We start from the raw sequence: 27,450 nt of genomic DNA, 5'->3' as shown, positions 1-27,450 counted from the left end.
GATTGTTTCTAATATTTCATTTAAAACATTTTTAAATACTTATCTTCATTTCTTGTAGTTTTCTTGGGCTAGGTTTTCTTTTTTTTAAATTTTATTATGTTATGTTAATCACCATACATTACATCATTAGTTTTTGATGTAGTGTTCCATGATTGTTTGCATATAACACCCAGTGCTCCATTCAATACGTGCACTCTTTAATACCCATCACCAGGCTAACCCATCCCCCCACCCCCCTCCCCTCTAGAACCCTCAGTTTGTTTCTCAGAGTCCATAGTCTCTCATGGTTCGCCTCCCCCTCCAATTCCCCCCCTTCATTGTACCCTTCCTACTATCTTCTTCTTTATTTTAACATATAATGTATTATTTGTTTCAGAGGTACAGATCTGTGATTCAACAGTCTTACACAATTCACAGCGCTCAGGGTTCCCCTTTCTCCGCATCCCCGCCAACATCTGTCGTTTCCTGACTTGTTAATTTTAGCCATTCTGACTGGTGTGGGGTGGTATTTCATTGAGGTTTTGATTTGGATTTCCCTGATGCTGAGTGATGTTGAGCACTTTTTCATGTGTCTGTTGGCCATTTGGATGTCTTCTTTGGAAAAATGTCTGTTCATGTCTTCTTCCCATTTCTTGATTGGATTATTTGTTCTTTGGGTGTTAAGTTTGATAAGTTCTTTATAGATTTTGGATACTAGCCCTTTGTCTGGTATGTCATTTGCAAATATCTTCTCCCATTCTGTCGGTTGTCTTTTGATTTTGTTGGCTGTTTCTTTTGCTGTGCAAAAGCTTTTTTACACTGTTGGTGGGAATGCAAGCTGGGGCAGCCATTCTGGAAAACAGTATGGAGGTTCCTCAAAAAGTTGAAGATAGAGCTATCATACGACCCAGCAATTGCACTACTGGGTATTTACCTCAAAGATACAAATGTAGTGATCCGAAGGGGTACGTGCACCCCGATGTTTATAGCAGCAATGTCCACAATAGCCAAACTATGGAAAGAGCCAAGATGTCCATCGACAGATGAATGGATGAAGAAGATTTTTTTTTTTTTTTAAGAGAGGGAGGAAGAAGGGTAAGGGGCAAGGGGAGAGGGAGAGAGAGAATCTTAAGCAGGCTCCACACCTAGCACAGAGCCTGACACAGGGCTCAATCTTGCAATGCTGAGATGATGACCTAAGCCAAAATCAAGAGTTGGATGCTTAATTGACTAAGTCACCCAGGTGCCCCTGGGCTAGATTTTTATAAGTGAAATTATCCCTTGAAGATAATGAGGATTACAAGGCCTGATATGTATTACTTTTCGTAGTATGTATTCCTAGAAATGTGGTTACTAATGATGTGTGAAGATGTACATTGTACCATCACTTGAATATTTTCTTTAAAATCTTCCCAGTATATATTTAGATTATTTATTATTAGAATTCTAATTGCAACAATCATATTGTTGTTATTCTTAGAATAAATGTTCTTCTGTTCAATGGAATCCAAATATCTGAAGTATAGTAAATTATTAGCAATAATTTATTGGGCACCGGCCCTGAATAATGCTAGGTATTCATAATAAAGAATATAATGCATGATTCTTGACTTCTATTCATTCATAATTTCTTTTCTAGATATTTATTCTCTAGCCTATCTAAATTACATTAGAAACTTTATTTCCATTCCAAATGGGCCAGTGAAAATTATAAGCCACTAACTATAGCTGCTACTTCCTAAAAAGCACATGCTTTTTCAGCATAAATTGTTAGAGAGAAATACACTGGGATGGGGAAGGGTGACTGGGTTATAACAGATCCTTCTATCTAATTACATATACAGGTGGCAAATGCATTATTAAAATAGTGCTTAGTGTCTTATATTAAAGTGAAAATTGTAATTAAAAAGTATGTTCTCTCCTGCTGTGAGTGCTTTACCATAGGGGTCTTGTCTATCCGGTGAATTTTAAAAGAACAATTAAAAGTGATATTGTTCCTGTTTCAGTGAACTGCTCACATTTTTGGTGTACCAAATAAGTATTTTAACCTAACGAAGAAGATTCATAGCATGTTTTAAATATCCTGAGCCTGTTATTTATCATAAATGACTGCTGTGACTTCTTCTCCAAGTGTTGAATTTAACTATAATCTTTGGTGACTATAATGTGATCTCTTAGTTTTTCAACCATATTTCATAATTTCATGATAGCCTGAATTTATATTCTCAATCTTGAATATTTTCCCTGCTAGTTATATTCTATTTTTGAAGAAAGCCTCTGAGTGGCATATGATAAAACTGTCTAAAATTTGATTGGCTAATAGATTTTTTCCCCTTTTTAATGTAGAATTCCTTGGTTCTAATTCTTCAAGATTCTTTTTTGAGAAAAGGAGAATGATATTACTGATAATAATAACTTGATCTCCTAATAATTATGGTTATTAAATGTTCATGTTTTTGTCTTGCCTCCTTAATTTGATTAAAAACTACTTAGGGCAAGGAGCTGTGCTTTAGGCTTCTTTTTATTTTTTGTCAGATCCCACCATAGAACATTAAAATAGTAGATGCTCACCCCACCATTTTTTGATTTGCTTGTAAAATTAAAAACTATAGATTATTACTTGTCATACATAAAAAAAATCAAAATATTTGTTCATTCTGATATTTTGTAAAGGGGAAATACCCATCGCTTTTCACTGTGGAGTTAAAAAATCTGAAAGAAAGTGAGCCTATGTTTGTGTGTTAACCTTCTATTTAGAATAGTTCTCTATACAACAGATTCATTGTCACTGAATAATCACTCTCTTCTCATTTCCCTTTTCTTGTATGTTTTATTGCCATGTTATTTTCAGGGACTCCTGAAAGCCTAGCTGAGAAGGAGAGGCAGCTCATGGGTATGATCAATCAGCTGACCAGTCTGCGAGAGCAGCTACTGGCTGCCCACGATGAGCAGAAGAAACTGGCTGCATCTCAGATCGAGAAACAACGCCAGCAAATGGAGTTGGCCAAACAGCAACAAGAACAGGTGAGTAGGAGCCAGGGACACAAATTCCTTAGACATGGTTTTGCCTGCTATTTATAGGACACTCTCCTAGGTGCACAAAGATCAATAAAAGTCTTTCTTCCCACCTCACATAAATAAATAAAAAAACAAAATACAAAAGAAGCAAACAAACAAAAACACTTTGATCTGAAAAAGCTTATCAACTACTTTAGTGGTATGTAACATCGAAGTAATTAAAACCAAGGTGAAATTCTGATAGGTCATGAGAGAAGTACCAAACAGAATCATGGCATGTCAAGAGAACATTTCCAGTCAGGGACACCGTGAAAGAGTTCATTCAACAGGTGTTTGGTATGAGCTTTGAAGAATAAGTAGGATTTAACAAATGAAGTAAATTAATTATGGCCCAGGAAGTTTAGTTAGATACCTATTATAATAACTTCAATAAGGAGTGAGAATCTAAACTAGATAGTTTAGAATCTAAACTAAATGACCACAGAAAAAGAGAAGAAAAGAATAAACAGGTGGGAAAATTATGATTAGTTGAATTCTTTGAGTGGGCAAAAGAATGAGGAAAGATGTTGAGCCTGGGTGATGGGTCAAGTCAGGAGGAGGGCAAATTTGGAATAACAGGTGGTTTTATCGTGTTTAATTAGAGCTCTTGTCAGGTTGTCCAGCTGGAGGTATGTAAAAAACAGCTAGAAATACCAATTGACGGTTTGGAAAAGAGGGCTGAACTAAATTTCTTAGTTTATTTACATAGAGATGGTGGTTTAAACCACTGGGGTAGGTAAGTTTCATTCATTTATTCAACAAATAATCAAGTGCTTCTTATGTGCCAGGCACTGTGCTAACTTCTGAGGCTTCATCAATTAACCAGTAAGATAGAGCCCCTAAATTCTAGTGGAAAGAGAGAGATGATTAACAAAGGAAAAGAGAAATTAACAAAATGATTTTAGACAGTAATAAGTTATTTGATGAAATGTAATTAGAGTTATTTAATAAATATTGATTGGTATGGCAAAGCAATGTTTCTTAGATTAGGTGGTTGGACCTGGCAATTGAACTCAGATCTAAATGACATACAAGAGGCAGCCATATTAATATCTGGGGCCAGAGTGTTTCATGAGGGAATGGCAGGTTTGTAAGCCCTATATTAGAATAGTGGTGATAGCATTAGAAAATGGAAAAGGACTAAGGGTAGATCCTTGGGAGATACTGGCATATAGCTGGTAAATAAAAGAAAATGAACAGTTCCAGAAGAACAAACCTACTAGATTTGTCATTTAGTTTCTCACTGTTGGCCTTTTAAGACTCTGGCTTCTCTGGAGCTTTAGTAGTAGAAATAAGGCATAAGAATTGACAAATGTGTAGTAGGAAAATGGAGGCAATGTATAAGAACTATTACTTAAAGTTGGTAGCAAAGGGAAGGGAAGAAAGAGGGTGCCATAGGGTGAATTTATATACAGATATGATACATCTCTTCTGGGGCTAACTCCCTTTTGCCATCCCATATTCTGGGCTCTGTCCATTCACTGTCCCAAGTGGAAGAAGACCATTATTTAGTCAGGGGTAAGTGTCCACACATCCCTGCAAAACCTTAACAATTTTCAAAATGTAAACTAGCAGAGTTGAAAGAAGAAATATTCAGATTACATCTGAAGTGACCCCCTTTCAGTTTACTCCTCCCTACTTGGTGGTTCATCTCTGCTTGAAAGATGATGCTTTCATGTTTAATGAAATACTTCATCATCTTCCTTAAAGATATATTTGGCCTGTTCTTGAATATGGCCCATATTTCTCTTGCTTTACCCCCATGATAAGAGTTCAGAATGCTCATCTGTGACAGTCTAGAAAAACACTACTCTTTTCTTGTTCATAATTCTCAATGCTTTCAAACATCTGAATTCTAGAAAATTCTAGGAGCTTCTGAAACTGTAGGTCAGATGGGGATATTTCTTTGTAGAGAATCACTACTTTGGTGGGTCCAAGGGCATATTTGTCCTGAAAAATCTGAGCAATCACTAACAGAGAGCAAAGTCCTCTTCTCTTTCACATTCTGGCTCATCCCCACATACCATCAAAGGATTCTAGAATTTTTTACTTTTTCTGACATTATCCTTGGAATTTTAGAAATCATTAGGTTCTTCCAGAATTTCTCTCCTGTGTTGGAAAGATGCTAAGCAATGATGCCTACAAAGCCTGAGAGAAGATCCTTTGTGAAAGCTTCAGGTCAGGTTTCTAGAGCCTATTTTACTCCCCTAGATCTTCTTTACCATGCAGTGCTGGCATGCATAATCACCACTCTTGTAGTCACTGATCTTTTCATCAGGACACAGGAAAATCTCTGAAGGGCATTTAATACTTATTCCTTAAGATTCAGGTTAGGTATATCTTCTCTTGAGAACTCCATTTCTGACCCTCCTCCTGAAACTCCCTACTCATTGTAGGGTGTCTCTACTCTGGGCACTCTAATATTCCTATTATAGCCCTTAGAGATGCTAATGAATCTGTTCATTGACCAGCCTTTCCACTGGACCCTGAGCTCCATTCTACATTTTTTCATTCAATAAATATCTATTGAGCACCAATTTGATGCCAGGTTCTATTCTAGTTACTGGGATACAGCAAAGAATAAAACAGACAAAAATTCCTAATGTATTGAATTCTCATTAGGAAAAGATAGTAAACAAATAAGATGTTGATAAGGGTTATAAATAAAGGAGAGAATTAGGGATGAGGGTGCCAGGTAGAGAGAGAGGCTCTTTTAAAATGGGTGCTCAGGGAAGACTTCATTGATAGGGTGATATTTGAGCAGAGACTTGCAGGAGGTGAGGGAGTGGCAGTCAGTTATCTAGGCATAGAGGGTTCCAGATGGAGGGGAAAGCAAGTGCAGAGGCCCAGAAGCAGGTACATCCTTGGGAGATAGGAGCATCCTTAGCGTCTTCAAGAGACAGGAGAGGAGAGTGGCAAGAATGGAGTAACAAAGGGAGAAAGAGGAGAAGGTGAAACCAGAGAGGTAGCAGGAGGCCAAATCATACAGGGTCTTGCAGGCATCATATGGACACTTCCTTCTGCTCTGAGTGAGACAGAGGGTTTTGAAAAGATGAGTAACATGACACAACTTATATTTTAAAAGGATCTTTCTAGATATTGGCATATTATAGGCTGTAGGGAGCAAAGGCAGAAGCAGAAAGAGCAATAGGAGACTATTACAATAACCCAGCAAGAGAAAACAGTGGCTTGGAACGGGAGGAAGTGTGGAGGGGTGTGAGGTGGTCAGTTTCTTGATAAATGCTTAAGGTGCTGATAAAAAGATTTATCAGCTGAAATATTGACATGTGGGAGGAAAGGACCAGATTTAAGGAAAAGAGTGATATTCCTTTTCCTACCATCTCCTTTCTACCTTTCTTCAGGGAAAAAAAAATGGATTTTTTAAACCCTGTCCCTAAGATAAAATGAAAGCATGAAAATAACCATAATTGAATTTAGTTTTGAACTTGTTGAATATGAAGTACCTTTGAGAATTTCATTGGAAAAATGGGTCTGAAACTGAAAGCAAAGGCAGAGGTGAGAGAAACAAATTCATAAGTACTTGGCATACATTCAGGAGTAGGGATACAACTACGACATTGAATGGCTAGACAGAGCAGTTGAAGGTAACTGAGAAGGAACAGACTGAGGGTAGAGAAAAACCAGGAAAATGTACTGTCATGGAAGCCAAGGAAGAAAGTTCAGGATCAAGGGAAAGAACTTGAGTGTTGAATTTTGATGAAAGGACAAAAGGTGAAATCTAAAAAACACATTAGAATTGAAAAAATGAGGGGTGCTTGGGTGACTCAGTCAGTTAAGCCTTTGACTCTTGATTTCGGCTCAGGTCATGATCTCAGGGTCTTGAGATCAAACCCTGTGTCGGGTTCCATGCTCTCCCTCTCACTCCCCCTCCCTAACCCCCCCAAAAAATAAATAAATCTTAAAAAAAATTTTAAAAATGAGATTGGCGACTTTTATTACCAATCATTTTAGTGGAGAATGGGAGCAGAAACTGTGATGGAGTGCACTGAGGAGTTGGCTGTTCAGGGGTCTGTGGGAGGCAGAAATGAGGGCAGTATTTATGAAAAAACGAAAACAAATACTGAAACCTCAGTGAGGAATACAGCCTCCACAAGGCAATACCCTGTGCTACCCTGAACTCCCAGGTCGCAACAACCCCCCTGTTGATGCAATAGTTTCTTTTGTACAAAAGAGATAAAAATGCCAGAGGCCGTACCTTCTTCACGAATTGCCAGGAAGGAAGAAGGATTTCTGACACTCTACTGTTTCATACTGGATTGGATCACTGTCGGAGTGTCTTAGGCTTCATTTGTTTTAGGCCAAAAGAAACTGTGCCGAAAACTGAATATCTTGTTTGATCCTACTTATGGATGAATTGCTGGTACTCTAGGGGCACAGGCACATCTATTTTCATCATCTTAATCAGTGTCAAATCAAACTTGGAGCAACAGAACATTGGTAATTTCCCCCTGGGACTACAATATACTTTTAAATTTTTCATGTGCAATTTCTCCACAGATTGCCAGACAACAGCAGCAGCTTCTGCAGCAACAACACAAAATCAATTTGCTTCAGCAACAGATCCAGGTCAGAAATCATCATTTCATGCATACTTCCAATTAAAAAAAAAATCTATCTATCTATCTATCTATCTATCTATCTATCTATCATCTATCTATATTCTAATTTTTAGATGAGCTAACTGGAATAACCTCCAAAATAATTATTTTCGGCTTACTTAATTCCTGCCCTATTCCCTCCTATGCCATGAGAATCTTGCAAATGGTGACTGGCGCAGGCCCCTACTGTCAGGGAGCTTCAATCTGAGCAAGCTGACAGTCATTTTCATACTATACAAAAAGGAAATTATTGCTGAGAAATGCTAGAAAGATTTCATTTTCTCTATTCTTTAATGTTTAAAATGTGACCGTGAGTGTTCTCAGTGAGGGATGTGCAGGGGAACCAAAGCAAAAAGGTACAGCAAGTTTTGTTAGAGAGCCGTGGCAGAGAGGACGTTTTTACTATATGCTCAGGAGCCACGTGTCATAAGGGTTGAGGTTAGGGAAGATAATGATTTGGTTCAAGTAGAATTTCACCCTTCATGTTGCCTGGAGAGACCAAGAGCGAGGGCTCTATAACCTGCATCTTTTGCTTAAATGGAAATGTGTGATGATGATGAGGAGCATCAATGAAGATGGAAGAAAGCAGCTATATTGATAACAAAAGGAAAAAGTGGGTTGTCAGGGTTGTCCTGTCTTCACCACTTGCTGGGGCATGAATTTTGACAAAAATTTTTCCCCTTCTGAAAATTCCCTTTCCGAAAGTACCTATTTCGTAAGAGTATTTATGAGGACTTAATGAAATCATGGATGGAGTATCAAGGCACACAGTAGGTGCTCAATACATACTTGCTATTGCCAGCAAGAAAAGGAATCTAATTCATGGAGCTATGAATCCACCCTATGTAACATCGTCTTCTGGAAGCAGATGTTAGAGAGGAAAAATTCATCATTCTTTTGAAATTCTGTCTTGAGAATCCAGCATATTTTTTCAGTGTAAATACCATAAATGACAGAAGCAGACATGTCTACGTTATTTCATTTGTGTATTTAATCACGTTTAGACTTCATTGCCAGCAAAGTTTATCCCATTTTACCTAATTGGGCCAGGTATACTTAATTTCTTTACCCTGGATTATATAGCCCAGTCAGGGTTTGCTCATTCTTGGTCCACCTGACATTTTAGTGAGCTAGTCATAGCTTCAGGGAGACAGAGAAACATCAGTGAGATGATCCAACCAGGATTCTTTGCTCTCCTTAACTGTAATTACGAGCAGCAAATCCTAATGTGATGTTATCAATCTGTTCATATCTGGAATGTGGTTTATTAAATTTAGTGGTTTGAAACTGTTCATTGGGGGGTGCCTGGGTGACTCAGTCAGTTGAGCTTTGGACTCTTGATCTCCGCTCAGGTCTTGATCTCACCGTTGTGAGTTTGAGCCCTTGTTGGGCTCCATGCTGGGTGTGGAACCTACTTAAAAAAAAAAAAAATACAAAAAACTGTTTGTTCTATTCATGTTCAGTCTAAATATGCTGACTTTGAATATAGTTTTAATTGATGGTACCAGGTTATCTACATTTAAAATGTTTTTAATTGAAAATCTAAGATAATAAAGCAGTTATGGCCATATATATATATATATATATATATATATATATATATATATTTTAATATGGGAAGTAGGAAATGTTTCAAGCAAAAATTAAGTACTGAGCAAGACTGACAATCTGAAAGGAATTCATTTACACAGCTTTTAATGTATTCATTAACTAAAAGCATACTTCTAAAGTATATTTTATAAATTGTTGATTTGGGGCAGTCTTACAAATACTTAATAGTTATGAGAGTCACAATATATTTAAATTAGTCTATTGAGAGATTATTCAGTTATGGGAAGGACCACTATAGGGACATGTGTAGAGAAAGAAGATTAAAAATGTGGAACAGATCCTTTTTTTTGCTCATGTAAATCCTTGCCACATTTCTTTTTGAGAATGTTTTCTCTCCCTTTTCTTCTTTCCCCTTCTTCCTTTTCCTTGGCAGCATCTGACAAGGAAGAAGAAGGGTAAGAATCAAATCTGCTATCGTGGAAGGCAAACCAAATTCACAACAAATAGCATTATAAAACTTATTTTTGTCAATGCACACATAATCAGTGCTTACATGAGAATTTACAATAGAATAAATTTACTTGATATCTGCAAATACTTACATAGTATATTTTGAATTGATCTCCTTCTTTATCTTTCTTAGATACGGAGCTAAAGACCTTGTAGAAATAAACACACCAACTTACATTGTTCATCCTGATTGCATTTTCTTACGTGTTTTATACCATTGTCTCTTTGAGCTTTAGAAAACAATGCATTCCAGTTTCTTTATCGGTAGAATAGTGGGCTGCAATGTTATTCGACCCACAATTAAGGCTGCCTTTAAGCTTTTGGTTTCAATTATAAATACACGCTTGCCCCAAATGTTGGTAAAGGCATGCAAAGCATTAGATGGGTAGACAGATCTGCTAGATGGATTAGATTGACAGGGTAAGAGAGCAGGACAAATTTTCACACTTGATAGCTGTGTTAAATGACAAGAGGATGATGTTCCCCAACATTTCTCTCATTCTTTTACTGAGTTCTCTTTAAAGGAGAGGTTAATTTAGACATCTTTATTACATTTGAAGTATGTGTCATTAGATTTTAAAAAAAAGTGTATGAACAAGTTTGTGTATGCACAAACATTCACATATTCTAATGACCCAAGTTACTTAAGATTTCTCTTGGCCTATTATTTCTATCTTCTTTCAACTCCAGATGAAAAAGTGGTAGTAGGTTTTACTCTGTAGTTATATATTCAAAGAGAAAATGCTGTAAGAATTAGCAAATTCACCAATTTTATTCAATCACTTAGGATCAATTCTATATGAACAGTTTTTCTCTCTTTAAAAAAGCAACCTTAGCTCTAATTGCATGATTCTAATTGGATTGAGAACTCGATCTACATTACTTCCTTGCAAAGACTTTATGTAGAGTTATAGTCTTCTAAGTTGATTCACATAACTCATTAGATTAAAAGAAGAAACGAAAAAGTTTTCTGTTATTCTTTCTAACATCATAAATCAGTTCATTTTACAAATAAAATCATGTCATAATACCAGAAAATATCTCATCTTCCCACAAGAACTTGTCTGTTTCTTTATGAGACTCTCAATTTTAGCAACACTAAGAAGTTCGACTTCTTTTTCTCCCATTCAGCAGTTTTCCTTTAATATTTTTCTTTATTGTCCTTTAAAAAGTAGGATATTTTTGCATTCCTGCTTACTGTACCTAGCTAACTCTTAATGCACGTTAATATGTGAGATGAAATTTATAGATATTTCAGAGAAAAATATCTTTTACATTTTTAAAAAAATAACCTTTTTTTTCTTTTAATCTTTTGCTTATGCTACATTGCCCATCTTTTAGCAATTTTATTTTCTGACTAATCTCTTTTTTACATTAAATCAACCTGTTTCTAATAGGGATTGCTAGGAGGTGGTTTATGTTTCCAATAATGATCCTAAACCAACGGTTCATCTTGACCTCATTCACTGTTACCAAAACCTTTTAAAGTAAATGAATGAGTGACCTCTACTCAGCTTCCATTATGGCAACAAACTGAATGCCCCTAGAGACTCAAGTTCCTTTTATCTTGAAGCTTTGTATGGGACAGGGTTTCTATAGCTTTGGGAGTGAGAGGGGGAAGCATGTCCTAGTTTAATTTTTTTTTTTTTTACCTTTTTTCAATAATACTTAATGGAATTTTAGGTTCTTATTAGCATCTAATAGGGTCAGTCCAATAACATGCTCTAGTATGAAATCCCCTTCAGGTATTTTTAAGGGAAATTTTAAAGATGTTTTACTTCTTTTAAAATGTGTATTTGTCATGATTCCCATACTGAAAGTTTAGTGTTTGAATTTTCTTAAGAGATTCCACAAATCTGTTGCATTTTCCCTTCTGACAAATTGTTCCAATTGTTTGTTGTTCATTATATTCTCTTGGGGGCAAAGATTTGGTATTTAACAATCACCTGTCATTCTTTCCGATTCATAAGGTATACATTTGCAGAACTAGTAGTAGCTTTGGGTCACTGATTCTGTCTAGAGCTAAGGGTAGAGCAAAGGACAAATCTCTGTTCTTTTGTATTAACTGGCCAGTGTGTATTCCAATGTTTATAGGGAAGAGCTTGGCTCTTCAGGTGGTATAGGACTATATTTAACTGTATGAAATACAATTTTAATTGTATTAAATGATTAAAAATAAAGATAGAGAGCGGGTTCTCTGGAATTAGACATACCTGAATTCAGTCTCTGCATGTTCACACCTCATGTGTTGTGTGATCTTAGGAAAATTGCTTAATCCCTCTGGTTTCATTATTCCCATCTATTAAATGGGAATTATAATAACTGACACTGGCTTAGTTTGAGGATTAAATGGAATCATACCTGACATGTAGTGAGCACACAATGCTGAAAATTTTTGCCTAGGTCATTAGGAGAGAAAAACTTGTTCTTCTGTATTTCTGATGATGAACAATTTAATGAGTATTTCCAGCAAGAGGAGAATTTCTAGGAAAAAAAAATATAATATACATGGCAGTAGTCACTGAACACTAAGTTCAGTGTTCCAACAATTCATATGATTTTAGAACTACAAGGGATTTTTAGAAAGCCTTTATTTAGACCTATCTCTCATTTTGACATTTGTACACTGAAACCAAGTAAGGTTAGAAGATTTTCCCAATGTCACAGAAGTTGTTACTTGTAGAACAATGGCTGGGTTCCAAGTTTCTCCCAAGTCTTGGCCCAGTTCATTTTTATTTCACTGACATTCTACCATTTAAGGCTTAATGGCCCGAAGTTTTAAAATGAGTTTTCTTTCCCTGGGAACTTATTCCTACAAAATAAAAATACAACTTGACTTATGTACAATTGAATGATTAAGTTGCAGTCATGGGCTCAACCAATTTGTGATAAAGGTTTCATTTTATTGGAGCCAAAGTTCTCTGAGCTCATTAAGAGTTTTGGTAATTCTTGATAAATTATTATGCAGAACAAAATCCATTGAAATATTGTATTGAAAACATAATAACGTGAAAGGTGAAATAATAGTACCTGACTGACCTGCTGATTTATGATTTCTTTCTCTGAGTGTGGTAAGTTGCAAGCATTTTACCCCCCCTCAACAAGACTCCACACACATACATGAGGACAAAGAGATTGCAAAGTAACCTTGTCTCTTTAGGAGACTGGAAATGCCAAGAATAAACACCATGCAATTAAGGTAACATTTCAACCTGAGAAGGAAATGCATTAACTCCTTGAGCTCTGACTAATGTTTTGCTGTAGGAAATAAAATATACCACAACTGGACAGGATACAGTGCTAGGCTTTCAGATAGATTATTGGAGGAGAAAATATGGAGGAGATACAAAGAAGTAGCTTGAAGGGTGACTTCCTGCTCTTCCTTGTACTTTATGGAAGTAGAAGATCCATTTGAGAAGATAGGTGACCTCTCCTAGAAGATCAGGGATGCTACCTGCAGCTCTCTGTCCTTTTATTCAGAGAGAGCCACTTTAAAATCCTTAAAGCATTTTTAATACATCTGCTGGCAATTACCTAATGATGGGATTTTCCTCATAGATAAGCCTGTCTCCATAGATAAAGGTACAGATTGATTGATATGCATATACAGTTTAATTTTTACTGATATAACACATGTCACATGGCTAAGTGTACAAGAGAATAAGGAAAGCAACTATCCAGAACCAAATCCTCTATATGCTCCTCTGTATACTGTGCCCAATCCTTTTACTCAGAAGGAGCCACTTTAAAATCTTTTAAGTTTTCATTTTTAATAACTTCTTAGTATTCACTAAGTATATAAAAATACAACTATAATGCTGTTTATGACTTATCTACTTTTTAAATTTCATTAACTTAGAAATGAAGATTTGCTGAGTTCTCGTGTCTCCATCCTGACATCCCCCCCAATCCCCTCCCTCACCTTATAGTGTAGTTACAAAAGTCATTTAAATTCTTCCAATAGGTACTTCTAAGCTTTAAATAATTTACTTACACCTCTTTTCTTTGTCAATCAATTATAAATAGTCTCTTCACACTTGCCTCGTCAGATGAGGATGGAATCTCTTTTCTCTTATTCCCAATTGCCAATTTCTGTTACCTGTATGTCTACTCTAAATATATATAATAAGTTTGTGTGTGTGTGTGTGTGTGTAGGTATGTATGTATACACACGTACCTGTTGTGCTTTACCTAATGGTTAATCTTAAAAGTTGAAAATTTAAAAAATGCTGCTTACCTACTGGGTATTTACCCCAAGGATACAAATGTAGTGATCTGAAGGGGTACATGAACCCCAATGTTTATAGCAGCAATGTCCACAATAGCCAGACTATGGAAAGAGCCAAGATGTCCATCAACAGATGAATGGATAAAGAAGATGTGTGTGTGTGTGTGTGTGTATGTGTGTGTGTCTATATGTGTGTGTATGTGTATATATATATATATACACATACATATATACACACACACACACACACACACACACACACACACACACACACACAATGGAATATTATGCAGCCATCAAAAGGAATGAAATCTTGCCATTTGCAACGAGGTGGTTGGAACTAGAGGGTATTATGCGGAGCGAAATAAGTCAATCAGAGAAAGACATGTATCATATGATCTCACTGACTGGAGAATTCTTAATCTCAGGAAACAAACTGAGGGTTGCTGGAGTGGTGGGGTGGGAGGGATGGGGTGGCTGGGTGATGGACACTGGGGAGGGTATGTGCTATGGTGAGCGCTGTGAATTGTGTAAGACTGTTGAATCACAGACCTGTACCTCTGAAACAAATAATACATTATATGTTAAAAAAAAAAAAAAAGAAGATAGTAGGAAGGCAAAAATGTAGGGGGGGAAATTGGAGGGGGAGACGAACCATGAGAGACTATGGACTCTGAGAAACAAACTGAGGTTTCTACAGGGGAGGGTGTGGGGGGGATGGGTTAGCCCGGTGATGGGTATTAAAGAGGGCATGTATTGAATGGAGCACTGAGTATTATACGCAAACAATGAATCATGGGACACTACATCAAAAACTAAGGTTGTAATGTATGGTGATTAACATAACATAATAAAATTTAAAAAATGGTGCTTACATTAAAATACAAATCTTCGTATTGTTTCTTGGATAGTCTTAAAGGGATATTCCGTATTTCCTTTTCATGTAACTTTGTGCTTTCCAATTGCCTTTTCTTTTCTTTTTTTTTCCCTCATGTTACTCATGTGATTTGCTTTATAACTTCATAAATTCTCAAGAATAAATCAGATCTCCAGAACGCCGCTTTTCTTGATAACTGCTTCTTAGCTGTCTGCCCTGCTTTCATTTAGATCAGTTGGTCCAGCCAACATTCTGGAATGTCCATTTATAATTCTGGAGTTGGAATCACTGTTTCCTATATTGTCCTCCTTGGTTTATCTCCTTATTTTGCTCTAGAACCACATCAAGAAACTTCCTGAAAGAAAAGGAGCAGTGTGGGGATGCAGGATATAAAGGGTCTGGGATAAAAACATTCTAAATATATGTATGTGTAATAATATTCTATTTAAACTCTCTACTTGATTGATAGTTTGGCTGAAAATGAAATTCTAAGCTGGAAATCATTTTCCTTACATTTCAAATCCATTGATTCATCATCTTCTAACATCGACAAGAAATATGATGTTGATCTGACTTTTGTTGTTGGTGATGACCAATTTTTCTCCTTTCTGAAAGTTTTTAGTATCTTCTAATTACTGTGACATTTCACTGGAATGTATACAGATATTTTTCATTTATTATTTTGTAAATTCCATGAATCTTTTAGTCTAAAGAGTTGTAGTTCTTTGCTCTGAAAAATTCTCTTGCTTTTTTTTTTTCTTTGCCCATTTATCTCCTTATTTTCCAGTTCTTTCTGCACTTCTGTGACACAGATATTTTATTTTCTTTTTCTGGACTAATAAATATGTTACTTATTGTTCATATTTTTACCTCTGCTTCTTGATTCTTCTTCCTAGGGGATTGCCTGAAATTTATCTTCTGAAGTGTTTAATTGAATCTTTGAGAAATTACCTTTTACATTTCCACAAGCTTCTTCTTGCTCCCTGATAATTCTGTTTTCAGGTTATCCTATTCTTGTTTAATCCTGTTCTTGTCATTTCTCATTGAATTGAAACTTGGGGGTGTTTTTAAAAAGTTAAATTCTCATTTCCTTAAATTTTCTTTTCCTCCATTTTTCACCTGCTTGCTTATCTTGATGTTTCTCTTTCAGCTTAAAGTTCTGCTCAAATTTTAAAAAATCATTAGTTACCATTCAGATTTAAAAGCAATATAAGAAAAACTAGATTGGGAGCTGTGACTATGAATGAGGTTTATCAACACGTGAACACAGCTTTAGTGAGAACAAGAAGCTGGCCATATATTACATGTATGGATACAGAAGTCTTTGTTCTGGAATTCCAATGTTCATGCTAACTATCTTAAGTTTTCCCAGATTCTTCAATTTCTGTTGAGGGTGTGTGATGTAGCTGGGGTAGAGGTGAACTGATGGAGCTACTTTTAACTAATACCACTGTTTGTAATCCAGGTCTCACTCCTGCTCTCCCTCATACCTAGACTGTCAAGTCCCAAGACTTTCTGGTGGTTCTGAGGGCAAGTTAAACCCCATTTCTGCTTAACTCCTTCCATGTATACTCTAGTTTGTTTCACCCACTTTTAGTTAACATTCTACAATTTTCATCTTCCAGAACTCTAGTCAAATTTCTTGCCTGTGTAAATATCTTATTCTTTACTGTTTTATGTGATACATGATTTTAAATTTGTCTGTTTTTATCATTTCAGTAGTATCTCAGGAAAAAATGCAATAAATACACATGATCAGTCTGTCACCCTGGATTGGAAATCAGGACATCATTTTAAAAAATCCATCCTTCTTTCCTTCCTTCCTTGTTTCTTTTCTTTTCTTTTCTCTTTCTTTCTAAAATATTTATTTATTTATTATTCTTAAATTTATTTTTAAATATTCAAGTCACAGAAACCAGTATGTGGGAATGAAGGAGTCCTTGTAAAGACAATGAGTTATGGCAGAAAGGAACAGCTTGAGGCTTCAAAACCAAACTTCACAGTTCTACGATTTGTAAATGTATATTTTATAGTTTCCTTGGTGTTTCCAAGGAACATAGAAATGGAGAATATCACCATCCTTTTTCTCTTTTTGATAGATTTATCAAACAATACAAATTTTATGTAGAATTTTAAACTATGGCCCTGATATTTTAAACTCTTTAATATCATTACTGAGACCCTGGTTAAAGTAACTATATTTGATGACTATGCTGAAGTAATTTTGACAACAGTTTTTGGAAGCTGTAATCTGTTTCTGGAATGCATTCATCCTGACTTGGGCTTTTCACTAAAAACAAACAATGCATTTCATGGAAGGAGATGTTTTTTTCTCATCTTTTATGTGGAATCTCAAATAATCTTCCTTATTGTTTTCCTTTTTCTATTTTATTTCGGTGCCATTTCTGTGCTGCTTCTTTCTCTCATCTTTGCAGTATGATTTCTGAAGTGAAGCCCAGGTTCATTTGATCCAGTATGGCCATTATGGAATCACTGAGACTGGCTCAGAAAGCAGACTGACAACAGTCTTTCCCATGACTTTACAACCTTTTCCCAAACAACATTACCTGTGGAAAAAGTCGAACACTGTTCCTCACTGCTCTGTACTCCATATCTTATCAGTTAACAAAACAAGGCCCATCAGGGCTTAGATAAAACCCTGGGAATGTAATAATCAAATAGTGGGAAACAAAACAAAACAAAGCAAGTTAACAACAACAGATTTGGAAATATAGGCCAGAAGTCAATATGTTGGCCTAAAATGAATCTATTTTACCTTAGTTTACACTAAATGCTGTAGTAGGGAGTTGCTCACAGAGCCTTTAGAAAGAATTTCTATCTCTTGTCTTTGAATAGAGTTGACAAACAGGAAGAAAATTAGATGCCAATGAAATTAACAGAGTGTTAACATAAAATTAATTATTCTATGAAGAGTAGTTACATCATGAGTCAAGACTTACATTCCAGGCATTTCCAGCACATGGCAAATTTGGTTCAGTTCTCTAGCTCAAGGACTAATTTCTACTTAAAAGCTGGTAAAATCTTTTAAGTTTTATTTTATTTAAATTCATTTAATTAACATATAGTGTATCATTAATTTCAGTGTTAGAGTTCAGTGATTCATCAGTTGCATATAATACCCAGTGCTCATTACATCAAGTCCCCTCCTTAATGTCTATCACCCAGTTACCCCATCTCCCTACCACCTCTCCCCTCCAGCAACCCTCAGTTGGTTTCCTATGATTAAGAGTTTCTTATGGTTCGTCTCCCCATAAGAAACTCTTAATCATAGGGAAAGACTATGGACTCTGAGAAACAAACTGAGGGTTTTAGAGGGGAGGGGGGGATGGGTTAGCCTGGTGATGGGTATTAAAGAGGGCACATACTGAATGGAGCACTGGGTGTTATACGCAAACAATGAATCATGGAACACTACATCAAAAACTAATGATGTAATGTATGGTGATTAACATAACATAATAAAAAAAATGATAATAATAATAAAAAGAGTTTCTTATGGTTTATCTCCCTCTTTGATTTCATCTTATTTTATTTTTCCCTCCCTTCCCCTATGATCCTCTGTTTTGTTTCTTAAATTCCACATATGAGTGAAATCACATCTGATTTACTTATTTTGAAAAACTGGTAAATTTTTATGTAACTTATAGACAAAAATAAACTGACTTTTTTACTGTGTTTGTGTGTGTGTGTGTGTGTGTGTGTGTGTGTGTGTGTGTGTGTGTTTGGCTCTGTTTTTCTTTAGAAAAGAAAGACTAACAGTCAAATAAAATAAGAAAGGAAGGCAAATAGAACATTGAGGATAACTTTATGTTGCTAGCTTTCCCTTGAAGGAAAAGCAAACAGAAAAACTGGAATTGCTTCTTCTGCAATGAGTATTCTAGAAGTGGTAAATTCTCAGTCACACAGCAGCATTTGATAAAGCTGATTACTCCCACTTTCGTGTAACACTCTTCAGTTGGCCTCCAAAAGACCACAATCTGCTTTAGAAAAAACAAAAAAAGCAAAAACAAAAAACTTTTTATTCTCCATCCTCAGTCTCTTTTGGTGGCTTCTTCCGCATCCTTCAAAGGCTAACTTGCTATAATTCTCCATCATCTGACTTACTTCTTAAATGATCTCATCTAATCATTTTATGTACTATTTTAAAGATAAGACTTGAAAATGTATCTTTCCATCCTTGATCTCTCTCCTAACCCTCAGAGTCAAATATCCAACTGCCTACTCAGCCTATTTAAATACATAACTAGTAAGCACCCAAATTTCACATTTTGAAAGTAGAACCTTTAATTATGTTTCCAAAACTCATTATTTCCCAGTTTATCCAACTATGAGTATGAGACCATATGCCTAGTTGCTGTCACCAAAACCTAGGAAGTATCCTTAAAACCTTTCATTCTTTTATACCTCACACCTAATCCATCAACATTGGTTTTTATCCTCAATCTATCAATTGACTGACTTCTCTTACCATAACTCACCATCATGTCTCACCTAGGCTCCCATAGTAGCCTCCTCACCAAGCTGGTAATCCAACTTCCTCTGTTAACCCCCTAAGTAGGCATTTCACATAGCTGCTAGTGTGATCTTTTAAATTTAATTATGCTGTAACCATGCTCAAAATCATGTCATTTAAAATAAATTCACTCTCCTTATGTTAGTCTATTGGGCTGAATTTAAATGCCAACCTCTCGAACTATCTCCCTCATTCCTTCTGCCCTAGAATCCTGTCCTTCCTGGTTTCAGGGAATATGCCAAGAATGTTCTAGCATCAGTACATTTTTATTTGTCTTTCTTATGGCCTGGAATGCTTTCTTTAGTTCATCACAAAACTCAGACCCTCATTTCATTCAGGTCTCTCTTCAAATGCCATCCTCCTTGGAGTGGGGGAGGGGGTTGGGGTGGGGCATCTCTGACAACCCAATCCAAAATAATCCTTGCATCCCCTAGTCATCTCTGATCACTTGTCCTGCTTACTTCTCTTCGGAGCCCTTATCACCCCCTTATATGTACCTTGGTTTTGCTGTACCCCATATTGTACCACAATACACACCTGGCAATAAGTTCTGTGGAGTCAAATATTTGATCTGCCTTGCTCACTGCTATACCCAAAGTACATATAATAGCTCCTGGCATATAATAAGAACTTTAAAATATTTATTGAATGGATTAATGAATAAAGTGTGGGCACATTACCCACTCTGTAGTATATGTAATAATAAGATGATAATTTTCTCAAGGGATTGAAATAGATGTTTAGGGAGCCATCAAAAATAGATAACCAATATTTCCTAGTGCTGTATATGGTTTGTAAAGTCATTTTGTACTTTGTATTATACTGGTGAGAAGGAGGAGCCCATTGCTCATTAAGTACTTGGCACTTTGCGGAGGTCATTTCATATAATTATCACAAGAATTCAGATAGGTTATGACATTATCTCCATTTTATAGACCGTGGAACTGAAGAGCGTGCGTGTGTGTGTGTGTGTGTGTGTGTGTGAGAGAGAGAGAGAGAGAGAGAGAAAGAGAGAGAAAATCTGAGATCCTGATAGCTGAGTACTATGTAAACTTAAAAGGCACCTTCTTCCTCTCTCTCCTTATTAGAGTAGCAATGAATGATTTAATTCAGATAATCCCAAGAAAATAAGAGTAATTGATCTTATCAAACTGAATTAAACCTATTAAACGGCAAATGTGGCAGGATTTTTTTAAAAAGCAATTCGGTTTTGCTTTCTATAATAAACCAGGTAAGAGAGTGCTCTTTTATAAATGGGGGAAATCAATAAATGTCTTTAAAAAGAATTATCTGATGTTGGCAATCTTGTTATACCTAAATAGGAAATGAGAAGAGGTGAACTAATGAACTTTCATAGCATGCACATATGTTTGCTAAAAGAGGTAAAGTAATGAGCTAATGTTGATATCATACACATATTTAACTAGAGATTTATATTAATATAGGTGTATACACTGTGTGAGTGTGTATATATGTGCGTATGTATACTCAGGTTTCTATACATCTTTTTGAATCATTGTTTCCCTTCATTTTCTGTTCATTGCCAAAATATATATTTAAATTTCCTTTCTTCTACCATAACCACCATCTAATTCTGAATACATGTTTTTACTCCCTCTCTACCTCTGTATTCCTTTCCACTACTTTGCCAGTATCTGTGTCTACACCTGCTGCTTGACCATCTGACATAGTCATTTCCTTTACCCTTCTAATTTTATTTTCTTTCTCCCATAGTTCCTTCTCTGGCTAAGTCTCCTCCTTTTTATTCTCATTAGGCAACTGGCTTTCTTGTTTTCATTGAATGAAAAGTTGTCCACTCATAAGCCAAGTGAATCTAAAAGATCATTTTGTTTTAATTTTAAAATAAATTATTTGAATTTTTGTGGGGTGAAGCAAGTAGTGCAGAGAGCAAAAGAAAACATAAACAGGCTCCAGCAGAGGTTTCACAGAGTGTTAGTATAATATATTATTGCAATCTTTCCATGATAGAGGGTGTGTTGTCATGAGCACCCGTGTCATGCAGCCAGAAGAGGAGGGATGGTGCTGCCGTGAGGTAAATCAAGAGATAACAATAAAATATTTCTGTTGCCTGGTGGAGGTGTTTAGGATGTGTTTTCTTTATATCTTCATCCGCCCCTAATTGAGGATGCTTTAAAATTGAATGACTAGCAGTCAAAACGTGTTTGCTTCAAGCTGAGAAGAAAAATGCTGGTGTCTCCGCTTCCAAACTGATTGCGCTTTGTACACAACTGACAGCTACAGTCACTTTGAGTGACTGATAAGTGGGAAGCTCTGCCACTTATCAAGGAATGCAGGCTGAAAAGAAAAGACCGGGGCCATTTAGATGCTTTGGCATGTTCAAAATAACATCTTACATCAGTCAGACTCAGAAGCACTAAAGACATTTAAAATGAAGTAATGTATATAGAAATGTGGTATATGTGTTTGAAGAGAGAAAAAAATTATTCGGCAAGCAAATAGCTGCAAAAGGGGGAAAGAGAAAGCGTTGTTGTCAGGGGTCAATATTTGCGAAATGAATCAATGGATAAATAATTTACATACATTCTGATAAATTTTGCCCTTAGTTTGAAACATCCAAATTTAAAAATGCGTAACTAAAGAGCTCCACCCTTATTTATATAAGCAGCTGCCTTTGACCAAATGGATGCCTTGAAGCACCTGAACAATGAAAATGTCATCCACTTATATAGATAGTAATTTTTACCCTGAGAATGAATCCCAATTTTCCTCCCCCCTTCTTTTCTTGGGTAAATATTTAATACTTAAAACATATGTTTAAAATATTCTGTTGTATCTGACTTAAAGAGCATGATTATATAATAAAATAAGATAGGGGTATGTTTCTTCTTTTAAATTTTGAGACTATGTTAATGAAAGAATATACAGATTCACTGGGCTGTAATTTCCACAAATAGGAACTTCTGAAAATGACAGATTTTTTTGTACTCTGTTATTAGGCTTGTATATTCAGTGCATGTATATACTGCTCTAAATTTTCTAGGACATTCATATTTTAAATATTTCATCTGTCTATGCACTAGTTACTTGTTCTTCTGTACTCTCTGGATCTTAATAAGAGGAATGCAGCATACCCCAATGATTTTAACTCTCCTGTGAATGCCATGTTATCTATTTAAATAACTTGTTTCGGTTTGAAAACTCATAAAGACACTTGGGGTTTTTTGTTTGTTTGTGTTCTTTTGTTTTGTTTTTTTTGGTCAGGGTCAGTTTTAGATATAGTCACAAGAACCATAGCTGTGGTTAATTCAAGCTTCTTTGGCTTGAGCCCATGTCTTGGGAGGCTAAAGGTAACATATAGTCTCTTAATTATTTAAGGAAAAACCAATTGTGGGGTTGAGGGGTATACTTACGAAACTGCAAATTATTTTACTCTTCTCAATTGCTGTAAGACTGAGGAGTACTAATGTTTGCATCATTGTAAAAACTTTTGGGTATGCTCGAAGATATTCATTTGAGTGAGCAGGAAAAGAATGTGTTAGGACTGTAGGGCCCTCAGACCATTTTTTGAACTGCTGAAGTCCTTAATGAGATAAGGAGCTTGCTAAACCCACTTTAATTCAGCTGACATACTTTTTCACTGCAGTACTTTCTTGATGAAGGAAGCAGTTCAGTAGATTACATACTAGTACAAGCTCCTGACCTCATCACAGACCAACACTTTGGTAGAGTAGTACTGAATTAGAACCCTGTGATCGATAAAATAATTAATATAAAAAATAGACTTTAGAGCTAAGTTCGTCCAACTTTTTCTTTGGTAGAAGGAGAAGATGTGGTCCAGAAATAATAAGAGCTATGCCGAATTCCCATAAGTAATTAGACATAGACCCTAGTCTCTTAGCCCTGGTTAATTATATCAAATAAATCAAGATCATAAGCACTCCTGGAAACAAAATGAGCAGTAATTCTGCAGAGCCCATCAAATTGAGTTTGTTACTTTATCTGGAATTTGAAACAGATACTAAATCTTTTGCTAAAGAAATTTGGAACAATATTTGAATGTTGCCATAGAAATTGTAAATGACACATCACTTAGGATAGAACAATTAGGAAATGTTAATCACATTTTGATTCACTAAAATTATCAGTATATCATTTCAGAAGGCGTACATATAAAACTTTTTAAACATATATTTCATTGGTTTGTGATAGTTCCTGTTTTTTAATGATTATTTTTACAGTGAGCTAGTATCTCTGCTTGATCCATTTTAGATAAAAATTTATAATGTCATACCATTAGACTCTAAATAAGGAAAACAAAAACAACGATGTTCTAGCATGAAAATAATGTCTGATGTGCTTCTCCAAGAGAAGTATTCTTGATAAAGAGTAGCTGAGGACCTTTCAAAGTAAAACTAAAATATTTTAAGGAACATCTTGATTTCTAGATGTTTTAAAAACCTAAAATAGGAAATGAAGATTTTGGCAAAGGAAAATATTTCCCCATCATGCAATTGATTTTTTTCCCACTATAAAATAATGCCCATTCCCCAGCCTCCCTATTTAGGGTATTTGATATACTCCTATCATTTATTGAAATCTTTATCTTGCAGTGTCCTATTGTTTTAAAACACTCTTTTCCTGTTTCATTCTGTAACAAATGCTTCAGGAAAGCAAGATCTTTCTCTAAAGTCTTTATCCCTTGAGACATTGAGTGAAGTCTCTTTTGTGATTAAAAAAGGCTACTGCTCTTAAACGCATTACAAGCACTATCTTGAGGTCTACAAATACTTCCATCAACACATCATTACTTTAAACTGACTTCTCTTTAACCTGTCTTCTGCTACCTCATATCTTTGTCTTTTTGCACTCTTATCCAGTTGTTCTCTCCCCAATTATTCCCATGCTCGTGACACAAACTCATTCCTAGACAACAGATCATTTCAGCAGAATTTAGGAGAAAGAACACAATACAGACATAACTATCCATCAGATGTTTTTGTAAATACCTGCTTTAAAAAGGTTTAGTACCCTGGTAGCATGAAAATGCTAATAATATTTTTAATCGTAGGAGAGTCTCATTTCTTAGAGTACCTTGCGAATCTCATTTCTCACAGTACTATCATTGTTATATTTTTTTTTATCTCTTCCATGGCCACTATAGGATACAATGTTAATACATGTAAACAAAATCCCACTTTGAGTCATAGAGCAATTAGGTTTTAATTCATCTGGTAAATCTGTGCTCATCCATGTGGTGACACAATTCAGGTATCTGATGATTTTTCTTGTATACAGTCATAATCATAGAATAACATTATATGGGTCTATCACAGGAAAAAGGTAATGATAAAGCCAATCAGTGGACATTCTTTGGTTATTTTTAAATTAAAGGAAATCAGGATTATGGTATTTATGAAGAGTACTGAAGTTCTCAAAGGCATGTAGGCTATCATTTTGCCCACTTTGCGAAGATTATTAATGGCTTCTGATGCTAAGATATGATACTATCTTCATTGTTCCTTCTTTATCTGATTAAATCCTCAGAATTCTGTTTTTCTAAAATAGAATGGAGTTACTCTTCTCTAAGCTTCTTAGTACCATATGCAGAGTCACATGTAGTTAGCATTCCCTTTTAGCCCATCTCCTTCATAAATTTTTGTTTAACAGCCATTTTTTGCCCTCTTTCTTTCTCTTTTGTATTTGATTTTCTTCATTTTGAAACTTGACCAAGGAAAATAGAAAAGAAATATTTTTTTAAAACTCTCGAACTAACACTAAGTTTAATGTTTTCTGAGGTTTTTGATATGGACTAATGCGCAATGACACAATACCTGGAAAATGGAGACAGATTTGGAGAATTCAAAATTGTTGAGTTTTCACAGAAAAAGGTGAAAGGATTAAATGTGGTTTGTGAAAACATTATATTTTGCAACCATCCCAGTTCAATTTAGATTAACCTTCTGTGATATAATTCTGCCAAGTCCCTGAAATTATGGACCCTAAGATGTTGAACCTATTTGTTCAATCTCTTTTTCTAGATGTAAGATTAGGATAGGAAGTTTGGTTCTTATCTTTAAGCATTTTACAGCCTCAGAATGAAACTGAAATGCCTACATAAAGAATAATTCCTGAATTTTTTAATGTATTTTCTCTAGGAATATTCTAGAAAGCCCAAGGAAGTATATATCCCCAAATAATTATCCTGGTTCCTTTTTTTTTTTTTTAAACTTACTCTGATTAGTGACTTCAGTAGCATTAAGAATATACTATAGTATACTAAAGTTTTCATATAATTTTTATTTGAAATTTCAACTCTGTAAACACACATTTATGGCTTAGTTCCTTTTATTGTTGTATTTGCATAAGGATTTAAAAATGAGAATATCTTGAGCTTGGCAGGTATCATTTTAAAATATTTTAAAGATGCTAATGACATGTTGAAGAAATTTTAATTCTTTTTTTTCCTTAATAACGACCATTTTGACAATAGGGCAAAGCATTATAACTCACCTGTTAAAGTTGTAAGGGAAAAAACTTATCAAGGAAAGATGAGCATAGTTAGATAGACATCTTCCCCCAGTGCCACTGACTGTTCAGGTAACTATAACAGACTGATGAGAATTTTTTCCTTATGGTGCTGCTTTCACTTAAAGGAGAAACAGAAAATCACCTCAGGATGTGCTGCACTTATTTTATTACTACTTGTCCCTTCTCTCCACCTTGACCACTATTAAGTTTTATTCCATTCTGGCTGTGTTAAGCTGTACTAAATGTCAGTGGGATGTCTGCCCACATCATCTGTTATAATGATCTGTTCCTACTCATAGGGACTCGTTCACTGAGGCTCTCTTTTTACAATCCTACATACCCACCTGCTTGCATAGGAAATATAATTCTCCCCTTATGCAGTCCCGAGCCGGTCTTAATAAACGTGATGGTGAGAAATGCTACAGGCTTTTTTCCCCCCACAATTTAATAGCTTGCTAAAAGTGAAAGAGCAGTAATTAAGAATACAAATGCTTATCATTGGTGGGTAGTGACTGAGGCAAAGGAAGAAAAATCAAGGTTGAGGACTGACTAAAAATTATGAAATGTAGATTATATTTTCTAAATATTTTAATGCATACGTAGTAATTAATAACAATGTATATAACTAACACAACTGGAATTTTTTTGGCCATTACAGTTCAGTTAGAGTGTTTATATATCTTTATGCAAAGTATAAGGGACCAGAAAGTACCACCATTAGGTAAGGATCAAATATCTCAGCTATTCTGCTCAACTATAATGGAGACATTCTTAACACCTTTGAAACAATGCTCACACATTACTAAGATTTTCAGAATCCTATGGAAAAAAGCCAGTGTTATAGCTTCATTTATTATAAAGGTAAACTGAGGCAGTAATTGTAGCTATTTCAAATCTTAGAAGGACCAAAAAAAAAAAAAAATGAGGGATGAAAAACATGAGCAAAAAGGCTACAGAAAATCCAAAAGACCTGGGAGAGCTAAGCATAGGTTGTAAACAGCATAGGTTGTTCTTTGTGTGTGGATGGTGACCGAATCTTAAGGAAGAGTGCCTTGAAAGGGCACGGGGGAACAGGATTGGAGGAGGAATGATGTTTGTTTGTTTTTTCCTTGCAAGGCTATATGGGCTGTACATAGATCATAGGACTTGGAAATCGGGGGAGTTTACAGTTTTCAAGTTGTATGACTTTGGACAAGTCACTTAATGTCATTTGTTCTCGGCTTCTTCCTCTGTAGGTAAGAAATGTTAGTATCTCACATGATTGTCAAGATAAAACAATCAAATACTATAATGTGAGTGTGTCCCAAAATTTGTAGAGCACTAGAGCAAATGTATGTTGTTGGTAATCAGTTTTCCCCTCCTCATTACTCTGATCTTGAAATTTGAGTAAACAGCCTCCCAGAAAGGTTTTTGTTTGCTTCTTGGTTGTTTATCCTCCCTAGGAGGGGAGTAGAGCAGGAGCAAAAAAAGCAGAAGAATTATGTATTTACTTTACAACTGATATAATTAGCTTTAATTTGTAGCATGTGTATTAGAATGTACATTAGTATGGGGCTTAAAGGAGTTGGCTTAATTGATCACAACC

At 35.5% G+C, this 27,450-nt stretch overlaps 1 protein-coding gene across 17 annotated transcripts in view; it reads left to right on the top strand.

The window, feature by feature from the left end:
• Positions 1–27,450, top strand: part of SOX5 (SRY-box transcription factor 5) — a 1,002,891-nt gene that overhangs the window by 801,973 nt on the left and 173,468 nt on the right. For all 17 annotated transcript variants that reach the window (XM_032432676.1, XM_032432674.1, XM_032432680.1 and 14 more), the window contains 2 exons: positions 2,831–3,003; positions 7,555–7,623. In XM_032432676.1, the coding sequence (XP_032288567.1) occupies positions 2,831–3,003; positions 7,555–7,623 (242 nt within the window). The remainder of the gene's footprint in view (positions 1–2,830; positions 3,004–7,554; positions 7,624–27,450) is intronic.

Source organism: Phoca vitulina, unplaced genomic scaffold (genome assembly GCF_004348235.1).
Source record: "Phoca vitulina isolate PV1807 unplaced genomic scaffold, GSC_HSeal_1.0 scaffold49, whole genome shotgun sequence".
Taxonomy (NCBI): domain Eukaryota; kingdom Metazoa; phylum Chordata; class Mammalia; order Carnivora; family Phocidae; genus Phoca; species Phoca vitulina.
Note: the sequence above shows the minus strand (reverse complement) of the source record. Positions and strands in the feature narration are given on the sequence as shown.